The 15,629-nt window shown below is 45.9% G+C and overlaps 1 protein-coding gene across 1 annotated transcript in view; it reads left to right on the forward strand.

The window, feature by feature from the left end:
- The window catches only part of LOC146196197 (anticoagulant protein rhipilin-2-like), an 89,579-nt gene that overhangs the window by 55,512 nt on the left and 18,438 nt on the right, over positions 1–15,629 (forward strand). The window contains exon 3 of the mRNA XM_084596344.1: positions 2,320–2,345. Coding sequence (XP_084452470.1) covers positions 2,320–2,345 — 26 coding nt within the window. The remainder of the gene's footprint in view (positions 1–2,319; positions 2,346–15,629) is intronic.

Genomic DNA, 15,629 nt, shown 5'->3' on the forward strand with positions numbered 1-15,629 from the left:
GCCGGCTCTGCTGCACGTTCCTTCTCTTGGAATCTAGTTTGTTACCATAAGCGACCATCTGTTATCCTCTCTTCGCACTACATGTCCTGCCCATGACCATTTCTTCTTGATTTCCACAAGAATATCAGTAACCTGAGTTATTTCTATGACCAACATTGCACGCTTCCTATCTCAACGTTACCCGTACCATTTTTCGTTCCATAGCCCTCTGCGTCGTCCTCGACTCAAGTAGAACTCCCTTTGTTAGCCTTCCCGTTTCAGCCCCATTGGTGAATTCAGGTAAGATGCAACTGTTGTATACTTGCCTCTTGAGCGATTCCGCTAAGCTCCTAGTCATAATCTGCGAGTACTTGCCAAATTCGCTCCATGCCAATGTTATTCACCTTGTTATTTCCCTTTCATGGTCTGGATCTGCAATTACTACCTGTCGTTAGTAGACATATTCGTCAACCCTTTCCGGTGCTTAGCTACCTAACATAAACCGCTGTTCATCCCCGAGGGTGTTGAACATTACTTTAGTCCTCTGCATAGGAATTTTCAAGTTTACTTTTCTGCTTTTCTTGTATAGGTCATCAATCATTCATTGCAGTTCATTCCCTGAGTTACCTAGCAAGGCAATGTCATCAGCGATTCACAGATTATTGAGGTATTCTCCATGTACACTTATCCCTTGCTCCCATTTCAAGTCTCTGAATAGTCCCTCTGAGCAAGCTGTGCAGAGTGCTAGGGAGATCGTGTCTCCTTGCCGAATAAATTCCTTTATAGGAGTTTTGTTTCTTTCTTTATACATAACTATCGTTCCTAGCAGCCACCATATATGTCTTCCAGTATTTTCAAATGCGGCTCGTCTATGCCCTTGTTTCGCCTGAGACCGCGGAGGTTTCTGCGGAGTGGAATGCTTTTCTTAATCAATGAATGCTATCTACATGGCTGGATATATTCCGAGCATTTTTCTATCACCTAGTTGACGGTAAGGATATGATCGATAGTAACTGAGCACCCTTTCCGAAAACCTCCTTGATCAAGGTTGTCCCGATTAGCGTTTACCTTAGTAAATACCTATTACGTAATGGATAATAAGTTGAATGTTGTGTAATTTTCAAATCCTTAGCGTTTCCTTTGAATTAAGATAATGCTTGCGTTCTTCCATTGTTCTGGCACCGTAGATGACACCAGGCATTACGTATACAAGGTGGCCAGTTTTCCTAGCATGATATCCCCTTATCCTTCAAAAATATGCACTTACCTGATCCCTCTAGCTGCTTTCCCCTTTTTCATATTTTCTAATGCTCTCTTAATTTCGTCCTTCTGACTGCTTTTCCCTACCGCCAATCTCGTTATTGTCCTGACTTCTTTGGCTACTGTAGAGATTAATATAGAAATCCTCGGCTATTTTGACAATCTTGTCCATATTCGTGATGACATTACCCGCCTTGTCCCTTAGCTTATACATATGATTTTTGCCTATGCGCGATTTCTTCTTCATCGCTTTAAAGCTCCCGACGTTCTTTACATCATGCTCAATTTTTTCCCTCTTATACGTCTTTATATCGGCTACTTTACGCTTATTGATTAGCTTTGGTATCTCTGCCAGTTCTATCTGGTCGGTTGGACTGTATGCTTTCATACTTTGGCATTTGTTAATCGAATATCTCGACTCCTTAGCCTACCGGTATCCTCTCTAACTATCCTACTGCCTGCTTCTACAGCTCACTCAGTAAAGGTATCTCTCAAATTATTTCTAGTTGCTTCAAGGCTAATGTCGTCCTTGGTTAGGTTTGAATTTCTATTCAGTATCGGTATCCTGAACACCTCTGACCTCTTCCTTACCGCTAATTCGTTGATGAACTTCTTTCTTTCTAATCTGTTTCGTTCCCTCTTGAGATTTAGACTAATTCGAGAACTTACCATCCTGTGGTCACTGCATTGCACTCTCCCGATTACATGTACATCCTACATAATGGCGGGGTTCTTCTTATACCGTATTTCATCTTGTAGATTTTTTTTTAATTAAACGTGTCTCCAAACTCACCGAGATTTAGCGTGTTCAAATGTGTTTGCTGGCTTAACAACGAGCGGATAAGAGAGGCGGGTTGGCCTTAACACGTTTCCCGTCAATCAATACCTTGCACAAGTTGCAGTCACAGTTAACGTTTTGTGTCAGTAGTTAAATCTGGTCATATGAGCAGCATTGTGTGCAGTATGTTCGCTTCCACACTATTGATTAACTGCAAATTGGAGAATTATAGGAGTTGCAAACTTGAATTTTGAATTTCATTTATGCTCACAGAGAAAACCCTTTTTACTTTTTTTTTTCAGACAGAAACCAAAGCAAATGAATGAAGGTGAGAAAATATTCGCCTTGTCATTGCGTGTTATAGTGTACGGCAGCATGCCTTAGGGTTCGGTTTATTGAAGTCATCACTTGAAGAATTGAAAAAGGTCACGAAACCTCTCTCGGTTGCACAAAGGGATCAGTACACTTTAGATTATAAAAAAAAGCGTCAGTCATTAAGTTCTCTCGGTCGTATTACAAAATGGATGATATGGCCTTTAGGGAACGTGGCAAGCTGAACACATTATTGAGCGACGGAATACACTAGTGGTTTGATTGGGGGTGACGTAGCTGGTTAATATGGATCATTACAGTTGTAATAAATAGCTGCTGAAACACCTGGAGAGTTTTGGAAATGATCCGGCTGTACAGCTCAGCCTAGCGTACAGCCGGGTTGAAACAAACAGAATGTTACATTATCACAACTTTTTTGTTTTGAATTTTTGATCTCTACTAGAATTTAGATTTTTTTAACAATTTCTTTTTTTTCAAACTTAATAAAAAGTGGCAGCGGTATAACAATAGTTGCAAAGATGTAGACGAGCAATTGCTAGTATATTCATTGTTTTGCTTTGTTTGGCATTGGTTCTGAGTTCTACTCGTCGACACCTGTTCAATGATATATATATATATATATATATATATATATATATATATGACTTGAGGATTTAGAATTAGGCTCATTTATATTCACAATTAATAAATAACGGTAAATAACACGTGCAGTTGAAGCGCTGTCGTACTCGATATAGCGTACCAAAATGTATATAAGTTTCTACTATAGGGTTCAGTTTTAATTCACAATTAGTTTATGAAGGCAATTTCGTTTAAGACCTACAATTAAAGATGTACTCCATCATTATGTAGTGGAAAGTACAATTTCTAGTCAGAAATTAGTAGCGAACCAAATTTCCATGATGAAAAATCAATACAGTTAATTATACTCCATATGAGCTACTCAACGGTATTACACTCCTGTTGATATTGCACTGGGGTAAGCTGCACAATCATGTAACACAATAGCTTGACTCGAAGAATTAACATTTAGAAGGTAAAACGAAAGCAGTTCTCAAATGCTCGACTTGTGTTGAGTGGAGCAACCGCTATAAAGTTGAAAGGCTATATATGGAACAATCTGATGTATATACGTAACAGTACATCTTTCTGGCTGCAGTCTCTCAAGCCAAGCGATAAGAATACATGTGAAAAAAAGGAAATCATCTGTTGATTTACCGAGGTCGGGGTTGTCGCCTCAAGCTTATGAATTAGAATCTTTATCGACCAAGACATGCACGATATGTGCAGCGATATGGGGCCACAGTGATGAATGGAATGCAGCAGGAGGAGAGGAAAGCTCGCTCAGGAAACACTGTACAGTTTCACCATAGGCAAACCAAGTAAAACGTGAAAAACTTTTGCGCACAGACGGAAGTTGATGACGACGCCCGATGCATAGCCGGAAGGATGTGTTGTAGTCTGCACGCGGGTTGAGTGGTGGCGGCGTTGGTACGTAATAGTCATGAGTGGGCAATTGTGTGTGTAACCCACGCGACCACACAGTGTTTACTTGAAACGCTGATAATCGCCCTGGTATTTAGTCAGTTACCGCTGAAAAGTCAGTTTAATTGACTCCGAATGGATATTTCCCTTCACATATAACAGAGAAACCTCACATTCGAGTCTTGATTGAGCTGAAATGTCTTCAGATATTCATAAACGGCGCATATTTCGCACTGTCCAACGTGTTTCTTTTTCTCTCAAATTTTTGATCATTGCGCTGTTCGGCGAAAATGCATTTTCAAAATTTCTGCCGCAATGGGCAGTACAGAAACTTGATATGCTTCGCTGTAAGCAGCCAGTAAAGACAACTTTGGAATATGTTTGGCCATGAGTCACCAGCTGTATGCAGCTTCGGAAAGGTTTACACAAATGTTCGTGGTAGAGCTATTGGGATAGCCTCTAAAAGCTTTACCTTTCACATGGCAACGAAAAAATGTTGCTTCAGGGGCTTTATAATTTTCATGAGCTTGAATGCAAGGCTCCCGGTTTGTACTGAGAGGAAATCGCTCCTTCTAAATTGCAATTTTTAAACATGGCGGCCCGTGTATGATCCATCGGCAGTCGTATGTTGCACTCTGAGCAGGCAAAGAGAGAGGCCTTGCTCAATGAGCGTCGGCACCTGACTGCTAAACGAGTTTCTAGGCTGTATTTATTGGTGCTTTATATTACAGCTACAGATTCAAGAGCTACCGTGTTTTAAAAAAAAATCTACACCTCCATTTTCTTGTCAGCGACGGCTGATGCTGCAAGGTAGCACGCTTTGTGTCCTTGATTAAGCACGCAGAAATATGTGCAAAGGAATCTGAGAACGTTCCGAAAGATACAGATGCGCTTCGCTGCGGCTACTCGGGTAAAATCTCTGTGCATCTCGCGCTAAAAAGAAAGTGATAAAGCCGCATCTCGCGACAACGAGCACGAACAAGGTCGCATGCGCTACAATTACAGTGATAAGGACGCGAGCTGGCGGCTGTCGAAAACAAAAACAAGTAAAGCTTCCAATGGTTCGCGGCATTACTCTTTCCTTAAAGGGACAGAACACTGGCCAAATATGTCATGAGATTATGGTGCAGATGAAAAGAGCAGGCCTCATATAGTACAGATCGAGCACTACAATATTAAAGAAAAGAGGCTTTAAAATTTCAATTTTCCATTGAAAACCGCATAAAACAAATGAGGCGCTATGTAGCGGGGAAACCCCTTACTTTCACTGTAGTACCCCACGTGACTGCATGTCAGGTAAATGTCGCTGATTTTCGTAACTGCACAAAGTTCCTTTTTCTTCTAGGAGTGGTTGTCATAATTTATTATACTTTGCGCTCTTTCCACTGCGTCGGTAAATAAAAACCGCCCTCCTTTCACACCACGATTAGCACGCTTTCAGGTTTTTCTGCTTGATGGAGCCACAACGTTTGGAATTTCGTGAATGAAGCGATTATAGTGCCCACTAAAATTTGCGTCGACGAGGCATGCGTCAATGGGCCGTAACAGCTTTGAGTGTGAACTGAAAAGAACGTTACTCTACTCAAAAAATGTCTGATTACTGTCTCGCGAGTGAAATTTATATTTGTTTCCGGTACATCTTTTTTTGCCGACCACCAGTCGATTTCGCGGTCGCTGCTCATGGTTTCCTGCATCGGACTATATAAAACTGGCGCATGCATGGGTCGAAACATTCTCGGTAAAAATATTCTACAGCCTTTCTATCAAAACCGTTATGAAATCGAACATTTTGGACATCAATCTTTCCAATGCACCGAAAAAACTTCAGGTCCTAAATTCCAGTGTTCTGTAACTTTAAAAACTATCGCTTCGGTGTTTTACATTAGATGTTATGCACGCTATTTTGCAATTTTGCACTATAAATTGGCACGTCTCCGCTGGGATGCTGCCGCACCGTCGGGCGTGGCTTCATAGTCTAGCTGCCCGACGCGGCAAAGGACTTTGGACCTTGTATAGCTGAGAGTATCGGCGCAGCAGCGTTTCACTTCGGCCACGATGATGAATCGGCACCCATACCCTGACTTGGTCGCCCGGCTTGTACTCTGCTTGACATCGTCGTAAGTTGTAGCGTCGGGCATCGGTACGCTGTTGGTGCGTGGCCAGGCAAGTCTTCGGGCTTCCTTCTTTATTGCGAGGCTTTGGAAGGCATCAAAATGCACTGCAGGAAAGTTCTAAAAGGCGCCAACTACTACGAGTATGGCCTTTTCACCAAGGGCTCCAACCTTGGTAACCAGTCTGGGTCATGTGTTTGGGATTTCAATACCTCAATAAACTTGTGAATACATTCACGATAGTGCTTGCGTGGAGCCCGAGCATCTATATCACAGTGGTATACGGCCATTCGGGAGCGCCCTATGCAATGCAGTCGACGATTAAAATTATGTCAAAAGAACAACCATCTTCGTTACCTGTAGGCAAAAATCTAATTCCATACGGGATGAGCGCTAATTTTTTTTAATCCTCTGCACATTAAAAACAGGCGGCGACGTCGACATTTGCCTGCTCTGTCACGTGAGCCAGCACCATGACGAGAGTCGTCGCGGATTGCCTGCCATACACAGTGATCGATATGGTAGACTCCTGGACGGTGGTATTGTTGGCGCTTACTGGTCTTAATAAGGCGTCTTCATTGTTTTCTTTTGAGGGCGCGCCGACGGAGCTTACGACAGCTTGAGTCGGAGTGATTGCGGCTAGGTGTGCTGACAATTGTGATGTCGGATTCTTGGACACGCAAGCTTCATTAGCAATGCGGCCAGAGGGGTCTTTCAAATTGGCGAGCCAGCAGAGCGCATGGTAACGGATTAATACCTTGAATAGTCGACTGTAAAGGTACGGATGGAACTTCGACGTGGCCCAGGTGATCGCGAAGCACTGCTTCTCGATCGTTGAGTAATTGGCTTCGGCGTTTGACAGGGACCTGCTAGCGTAATCACTAACGTATTTCACTCCGGCACTCCTTTCAGCAGGGATGGTGCCTCGGCCCAAGCTGATTGCATCGGTATAAATCTCAGTCTGGGCGTTTTCACCAAATTGGACCAGGACAGGAGGAGACTGTAGGCGGCGCTTAAATTCCTCGAATACGTCAGCTTGAGGTGCTTTTTATTGAAATGACACGTCTGCTCTTGTGAGTAGCGTCAAAGGTTCGGCGATGCGCTAAATGTTCTTGATAAAACGTCGGTAATACGCTCATATATACAGTCCAAGTAATCGCCCCACTGCTTTCTTATCACCAGGCTGTGAAAACTGTGCAATCGCCGCCGTGTTCTGCGTTTATGGGCGAACTCCTTTCTTGTAAATGATATGACCCAGAAGCAGCGGCTTTTTGTAGGCAAAGTGACAATTCTCTGATTTCAACGTTTTGCTTTACAACATGACTGCATTGAGCACTGTTCGAAGCCTTTTCACGTAGTCTTTAAAGTTCGAAGAAAAAAACCTCGTCGTCTAAATATACCAGACGAATCTGCCCCTTCGCGCCTGTCAGTACAGTGTTCATTAGTTGAGGGCTTTACCTTGAACTCGAAGAGGCCGTCTGGTGTAATGAAAGGTGTCTTCTCAGGATTTCTTTCGTCGACCTCACTTTGTCACTACCAGCTCTTCAAGTGCATTAACGAGAAATACGTAGCGTCACAGAGACGGTCTGGGGTGTCATCGATGCCAAGAAGCGGGTAGTCAGCCTTGTTTGTTACGTCGCTCAAGCGGCAGTAATAATCTTCTTCACTAAAACGACTGCTGCCGCCCAGAAGCTCTTCTATGACGGGATCACATCGCGAATCATTTCTTCAACTTAATCGCGGATGGCCAGGCGTGCCCGCGGTGATATACGGTAGGGGAATTGAAGAAGAGGCCATTCGCGTTCGTGACAATGAGATGCTAGGCCAGCCGGATTTGACGCACCTTCGATGGTGAAGGAAAGCACTCACCTTAGCTTTCAAGAATCGTGCGTTTTTGGCCTTGCTTGCTTCGGGGTAGGCCTAGGTTGATTTCAGACAAGGGCTGATGGTCTTGTCCAGGGGTACCTAATAACGATTGGTCGGGGAGGGCTAATACGTCTGGGATGTCTGATAGCCTGTTAAAGAAGCCAATCGTCGTGGCTTTGTTGAGCTGCCGGCGTCCTCCCGTGAGCTTGGTCATTTCGGAAATGGACGAAGCTTTTTGCGATGCTGTCTTCTATCCAGCAGCAACTGTTTCCCTCGATGACGCCATCGATGCATGGTTTCGGTATCTCTGATACCGATAGACTCCCGCGCTTGATAGGGGTGGCAGGCTCAATTCTTCGTCGAGGACATTTAGAACAATCTGTCATTGAACTTGTCGCAGCAGATATGGCATTATCTGTCGAGAGCTTGAGGAGCTTTAAGCTGACATCGATGGTCGCTCTATGTTCATTCAGAACTTCCATGCCCGAAATCACATAGTGGAAGTGGGACCACAAAGTCAACTTACTGCTGCTATTTTTTTGTGTATCGTTCCGATGGCGTAATAAGGTTACTATCAGCTGTGCGGATCAACGGGCCATCCCCAGTGATCGTCACTTGCAGCTGGGAAGAAAACGGTCCTATGACGACTGAGTAGTCGGCTCCTGTGTCCACTTAAGCAGTAGAGTAGGCGACCGTCGGTGCTACTTGAAGGTTTGTGCATGCATTTGCGTTGCATCTTGGTTGTCCGAAATCGGCTTCGACGTGTACCGAGGTCGTGGCCCGGGGCCTGTCGTTTTTTGACTTCTTTGAGCGGCAGCCAGCAGGAACTCTGGTCGTGGATGTCATCGTGTGAAGCGGCGGTGCAGTGGCTGCGGCGTGGTTACCAGTCGTTGGTGGAGGACATTCATTTTTCCGCTGTTGAGCAACCTCAGCTCCAAAAGGTGGCTGTCTTTAGGTTCTCCTACGGACAATGGGTGACTTCCTTGAACAGTTGCATGGTAATTGCAGCCCGGTAACGCAAAGCGGGTGCAGAACGGCGAGGGGACAATACCGGCGATTTGGTGACTTCCCTGCTGATGTAGTTGTCGAGTTCCTCTGGCGTTCGCCGTGGGAAGGCCGTGAGGCTTCGAATGTAAAACTGCAGAGGCCGATACGTCTATACGGTTAGTGGCGTAGATTGTGGACAGCCGCCTCCCAGTGGATAAATAATCATCGTTATCAACCGGACTATGCCTAATCTAGGGTGAATGCCTCTCCGATATTCCTTCAATTGTCCTCTCCTAGCTGCATCCACTTGACCTCTGTGCACTTCTTAACCCCATCTGCTCTGCTAACTTTCTGTGGCCCCCTGCTATATTTTCCTTCCTCTAGAATCCTACCATAATCGACCATCGGTTATCCTATCTTAACTACATTCCCTGAGCATGCTCATTTCGTGTTGATTTCCGCTAGAATGTCATTAACTCGATTTATTTCTTTGACCCAATCTGCGCGCTTCTTATCTCGTAACTTTACACCTACAATTTTTCGTTCCGTACCCCTCTAAGGCTGTCCTCAACTTAATTAAGTTAAGTTAAGCGTTGAGTTAAACAACGCAAGTGGAAACTTAGTGGGATGTTAGTCGCTTTCCTTCAGGCGTCACATTACCTCACACTTGAGTGTTGCTCGTACGCCGGGCGGGCGGGGCGAAGGGCTGTGCCCAGGTAGAGCTTGTTTGCATCATCGACAGCTTGGAGGTTCTCGTCGGATGGCAGAGTGGCGTAATGCGGCGGCATAATTGAGGGCCGTTTTTCTTGAGGCACGTTTATCGCTGTCCGCGTTGTACCGAGCGCCTGCAGCACATCTTGAAAAATGTCCGAGTGCAAAGTAGACTTGCCGCGATTTTGCAGCGTTGTCCCAAGCGTTGAATCTTGCCACGAGGTCATAGAAGTGAAGCGATTCTTTCGCGTCTTCATTGGGAAGGGGACTCACGGGGCTGCACGAAAACGAGAGGCTGTGCATGATCGGCTGGGTTCATTGTCAGTGGCTTGAACACTTCGCCTTGGCGCAGCACTTCCACCAGCTCTCAACTGGTAATAACAAGGCCGTAGGCACAAAAATGAGGAGAGGTACGGAAATAAACTCTTTAGTGAGCTGACTTGCGTCCGTAAAAGAACAAAGCAATATGGCGGCGTTGATGGCAGTAAACGTGCTCACTGGTTGTCAAACTGAGAATGCCCGTCGCATTAGTAAGTGCTCAATTTAAATTGGGCGCAAAATCATCTAGCGAACCGTTCAAAAGAACCTGGGAACGTCTCGAATTATACAGAAATAGTTGCGCTTCACTGCGATCACTTGGGAAAAACCTCGGTGCATATCGCGCTACAAAGAAATAGATAAAGCTGCATCTCGCGACAATGCGCTTGAACAATGCCGTTTCATGTGGTAAAATTACATTGATAAGGGCGTGTGCCGGCCGCTGTTTAAAGTAGCAAATACACCTTCTAATGATTCGCGGCAGTAAGAGCTAGAAAACCCTACTGCAGCGTATAGAACCTTATAGAACCAGCCATTATAAAGCATTTGTAGTCACAAACATCCATGCAAAACTTGTCTCCTTTGGCTGCCTCCTCTAGGTCTTGCCAGTAACGAGGAGCCTTATTTCTTGGCCCGAGGTTGCACTTTCCCATTTGGAGAAGAACGGCCTTTCTCGGATTGGGGGGAGGAGTGACTGCTGTTTTTTATGGCATTCCTACCTACTACCGAGAATATATAGAACATGCGCGTCCCCTTGCCTAGGGCCGGATTAACGGTGATGAGGCCCAGGTTGAAAAAGAACTAAGAAGCCTTATATAGCCCCTTTAACTTACCGCGCCCCCTGCTTAATGTTTGGGACTTGACGCGGCTCAGAATTTCCTACAGAGAACACACGCCACACTTACGTAAGTCTGCGGAGTCATAATCATCGCCTGAGCATACCACAGTGACGAAGTGGCATCTTGACAACTATTCTATAAAATGACACGAAACACATCCTTGCTGAAAAAACAGAACGTGCTGATTCGATAAAAACAATTTGTAAAGAGGATATTTTCTCGGCTTATCAATAGCGAACGGCAATTTGCTGTGTGAGCATCGACGAAGTAGATTGGGACTTGTTCATAAGCTGCTAGTGAATCCCTAATGTAAATATACGACCTACCATCTAAACATTCTCTAAATTCATCCAGGAATAAAACTTGAAGCTCCTTTAAGGCTGTTTTATTACGTTTGTTGGTTCTCGCGGGTTGCAGCTAAGCGCCAGAAGTAGGGATTTAACGTAGCAGGATTCCAGGATCATACTGCGCGTCCCCGGCGTACGGCCCGGCCACGCGCCGCTCGACTTTTGCTTTTCTACAGGCCCCCCGCACAGACCGAACGGTGATATGGACATGCCTGCGTGGTGATGGGGCTTCTTTGGCGGCAGGGAGAAAGACGGATAAGCCGACATCAAAATAAAGCTCAGCTGGAGGCTTCTATATGTAGGCTAGCTTAAGACGGTACAACACTGCCAGGTCTATGCGACCATGTAACAGGATGTTCGTAGTCTTGGAGGCCTTGTGGAGGAAGAAGTATGGCACGTCGTTGGAGGTTGCAACAGGCGCCTTTATAAAGTATCGCAGGAGAAAAACGAGAGAGGAAGACCCTAGGTCTGGATGCACAAAGTTTGGCCGGTAAGGAGATCGAGGTGCGCATGGGCGCAGACGCCAAATGAAGTGTTGAAGACGTTGAAGGTAATCAATAGGCGATGACGAGTGAGCTGAAAAAACGAAAGAGCCAACGGGAAGGCAAAAAGGTGCACTGAATATGAGTTTGGCCGCTGAGTAGACCTGTTCGCAACAAAGGACGGCGCGCAGGTGCATAAGCACCGTAGAAAGGCGGTCGAATAAGAGTTTCCGTACCAGGCGCGCAGTGAGAGCAGCCTTGAGCTGACGATGAAACCGCTCTACCATTCTGTTGGCGCAAGGATGGCAAGCTATAGTACGGCACTGCTTAGTGCTAAGAAAATTGGTGTGGGAAGTGAAGCGGGTGCAATCAAATTGCCGCCCACGATTGGTTTTAAGAATGCTGGGCAGCCTAAACGGGACGCCCACAATAAAATAAAGTCTCTGGCAACCGTTTCCGCAGTGATGTACGGAATGGGCATAGCTTCAGGCCAAAGGGTGAAGCTGTTACCGATTGTGATAATGTACCGGCAGTCGTGAGAGAGAGGTTGCGGTCCAACCAAGTCGAGATGTACAGGTGCGGACATAAGTAAACGGAGCACGCTTTTCCGTTCAAACTAAAATCACGCCTTCTATACTGAAGATAAGAAAACAATATTTGTCCTAACAAAAAGACACTAGCATCTACTACCTGTTCGCTCATACCACGACTGCCAGTTTCAATTAGGCAACGCGTGAAAAAATTTGAAGCAAATAGTGTGCTCCGTTTACTTTTGTCCGCAGGGGTACGTGGTCGAAGTGACAGCCATGTGGCAGGAAAGACAGGTTGGGGAGCCTTGTTGTGCGGCCACTTTGGCGGTCTGGCAGGGAAGACACGAGTGGGCCCTCTGACGAACATCAGTAGCGACGCTCGTAGAGAGGTACCACTGGGTTAGGAGATGCTGCGTGTGTTTGATGGCAGATGCCGCCAATTGAAAGAAAAACCGCTGGACGCAAGCCAGCCGGAGAGAAGCGGCGAGGTAGAGGCGCTGACGTGGAGCATCAGAGCAATCCGGGCACAAACTGGTGTGGTAGCAGCTGCAGGCGGAGGGAAAGGGGGGATCACGCAAGGCTTGCAGCTCAGTGTGGGAGCTGCGCCTGTGTCAGACGTTCCCAGTCGACCGCAGATGGAGAAGCACCAACAGAGGCGATGCGTGAAAGAGCATCAGATGAATCATTTTAGGTGCCTTTGATGTGGCAAATATCATATGTACACTCAGTATTATAGGCCAGGTGACGGAGTTCTCGTGATACATACTTGGAAGAGTTCGTACGAAAGACATCTGTCAAAGGATTAGAATCCTGTTATGGTATAACGTTGCTAGCCCTCCAAGAAATGTCGGAAACGTTAAGATGGAGCAGATGACAAGAAGCTCACTACCAAAACATTGTAGTGGCACTCAGCAGGTTGACGTTTCCGAGAAAAGAAACCCAGTGGGTGCCACTCGGAGTCAATTCGCTGCTAGAGAACAGTGCCGATGGCCCCACTGCAAGCATCCACCATGATGCGCATGGGCGCGTCAGTCTTCAGGTGGACGAGAAGGACAGAATCTGTGATGGCTTTTTTGGCAGCTGTGGAAGCAGATTAAGCCTCCGGCGATCAGTAAATCGCGGAGAAGAAGCAATTTGTTGTGCAAAGAAGGTCAGTCAGTGGTTGAAGAAGCTGGGCACAGTGCGGAATAGTGTCGTGAATAATTGAGTAGGCCGAGAAACTCAAGCAGATTGCGCACGGTAGTAGGAGCTGTGAATTCTTTGGCAGCCTTGATGAGGGAAGCCAATGGACGAATTCTGAACTCCAATTGTGGGGGCCTAGGAACTCAAGTGCGAATGACCCGAATATACATTTCTTGGCGTTGAGCACTTAGCCAATTTGTCGAAGTCGTTGAAATTGTTCTCGAAGGTGCCGCTCGTGATCTTGCGGTTTGGGACTCGCGACGAGGATGTCATAGATGTAGGTGATTACAGACAGAACTGCACGCGCTACCTCGGCAGTAAATTGTTGAAACGTGAGCTGCGTTCCGAAGGCCAAAGGGCCTGCGCATTCACGCAAACAGACCGAAAGGCGGTGGGCAGTGGTATGGCCGTCTTTGGTATATCTTCATGCTCATCGGGGATCTGGTGGTAAGCTTTGACAAGGTCCATTTTGCGGAACACTGCATTCTTGCTAGTGGGCGGTCGTGGATCTGTGCAAGGGGATAGCTGTCGTTGACCGTGTGAATATTGAGGGCCCAGTATCTATCCTCCTGGTTCCTTCTTAAGCACCAGATCCAATGGTGAAATCCAATTGCTGGACGAAGGTCGAATTAAGCCGAGTTGGAGCATGTGCTTAATTCCCGTTTAACAATTGCCAGGCGTGCACCGGAGAGGCAACGCGGGTATGCGGAAACGGGTGGACCACGCATAACAATGTGGTGTCTCGGTGGTTGGTTGAGGTTGCAGGGCTTCATGACCTCTGGAAATTATGCAAGGGCATTAGCGTATGAGAATTTAGGAATTAGTGTGCGGATGCCAGCGGGAATTACAGCCGATGTAATGGCAGGGATAGAAAGGCGCGTCTTGCTGTGGATGAGGTGATGGTTGCATATGCGGACGCCCAGGTTGAAATGGGTCAGAAATACGGAGCCGAGAACAGACTGATGAATATCGGCTACAATAAAGGCCGACGGTAACGTTCGCTGCAGGCCATTGACAGGAGTGAGGGACCGCAGACCGTACTTGGTGATGAGGCAAGGGTTTACAGCCGAGAGCTCAGGCTCAGTCGACTTAGATGTACGGACAGTCTTGGAGGCCGGCAGTACACTAACCTCGGTACCCATGTCCACGAGTAAGTGCAGGACGGAAATGTGGTCCAGGACTAAGAAAAGCGGCTGGATTTCAAGGTGAGATTGCATGCCACCATCAGTGATCTACAAGTAAAATCTTAAGCTTCCTTCTGAATTTTTACAGAAACATTACACGGTTACTTAAATCAGCAACTGTAAGTTTCAATATTTCACAGGAATTCGACGGACAAATGGTGCTTGTATTCGTATAACGTTCTGTCAATTTATCATTCCACTTTTGAGCTATTGAAGAAATGTATTTACGTTCCTGTAAGTAGCTTTGACTCCTTTGCTGGGAGAGTTCCTAATTAGATCGTCATCAAGCCCGCCTAAGAACCCTCCTGAGAATTCGTCTCCGCTCTCAGCAGTGGCAGAGTTCTGAGATGGCTGTTAGCTATGAGCCATCATAATCTCACATTTGTTAAGGCTTTAACTGGTTACGCTCGGAATAATAAAATACAAAACTGACCTCGACAGTAGTAAAGATAGAGGTCCAACTGAAAGCTAACTAGCATCGAACTTGACCACCAGCTGAGACCCTCTGGTCATCTGAAACCATATAATCCTGGTTGAGTGCCAACTAGGCCGGCTAAAATCAACATTCAACTGATTTCATTTTAGAGCGCAGCTCTTTGGAGCCCGTTCCTTTGTTTTGTTCCCCATAACTAGCTTCATAAAGAAATAAAAAAATAAATCCCGGCTCCGCCAGGAATCAAACTCCCATCCCTTGGATGCCCAGCCGAGCGCTTTAACCAACTGTGCCACTTTTTTTCTTTCTTGTCAGTTCTTGTCAAATAAAAAAAAAAAAAACACGCACTCACATGTCACCTACCGACAACTTGGCGTAAACTTTGTTACATTAAAATTCCCTAAGCATTGTTAACTGTTCCAGCCTTGGAACTCATTCTGATGTCCATAACTACATTTTCGTTTCCTCGAAAAACCTCTCTACACTTTCCTGAAAATGGATGAGCGCAGGCTGTGCATCGGGGTCGCAGTAATAACTAGTCATTCTTGACCGTCATATATATGGAGGCGTTTCAGCATGATGTGGTCAAAAGGTGCTCCATCCTCGTTTTCTGGGGGCAGATACCTTATGCCGTGTGGGTCAATAGGTAAATCTTTTTTGATTGTTCTTTGCAGGACATACCAAAAATAAAGGGTCTGCCAACAATGGATAAATACGTTGTGTATGTGTTGTATGGATGCGAGAGTTGGACTGTGAAGAAGGCTCACCGCCGAAGAATTAACGCGTTTGAATTGTGGTGCTGGC

The sequence above is a fragment of the Amblyomma maculatum genome, chromosome 3 (genome assembly GCF_055883805.1).
Source record: "Amblyomma maculatum isolate TAMU_Amacu chromosome 3, ASM5588380v1, whole genome shotgun sequence".
In the NCBI taxonomy this organism is placed as follows: Eukaryota; Metazoa; Arthropoda; class Arachnida; order Ixodida; family Ixodidae; genus Amblyomma; species Amblyomma maculatum.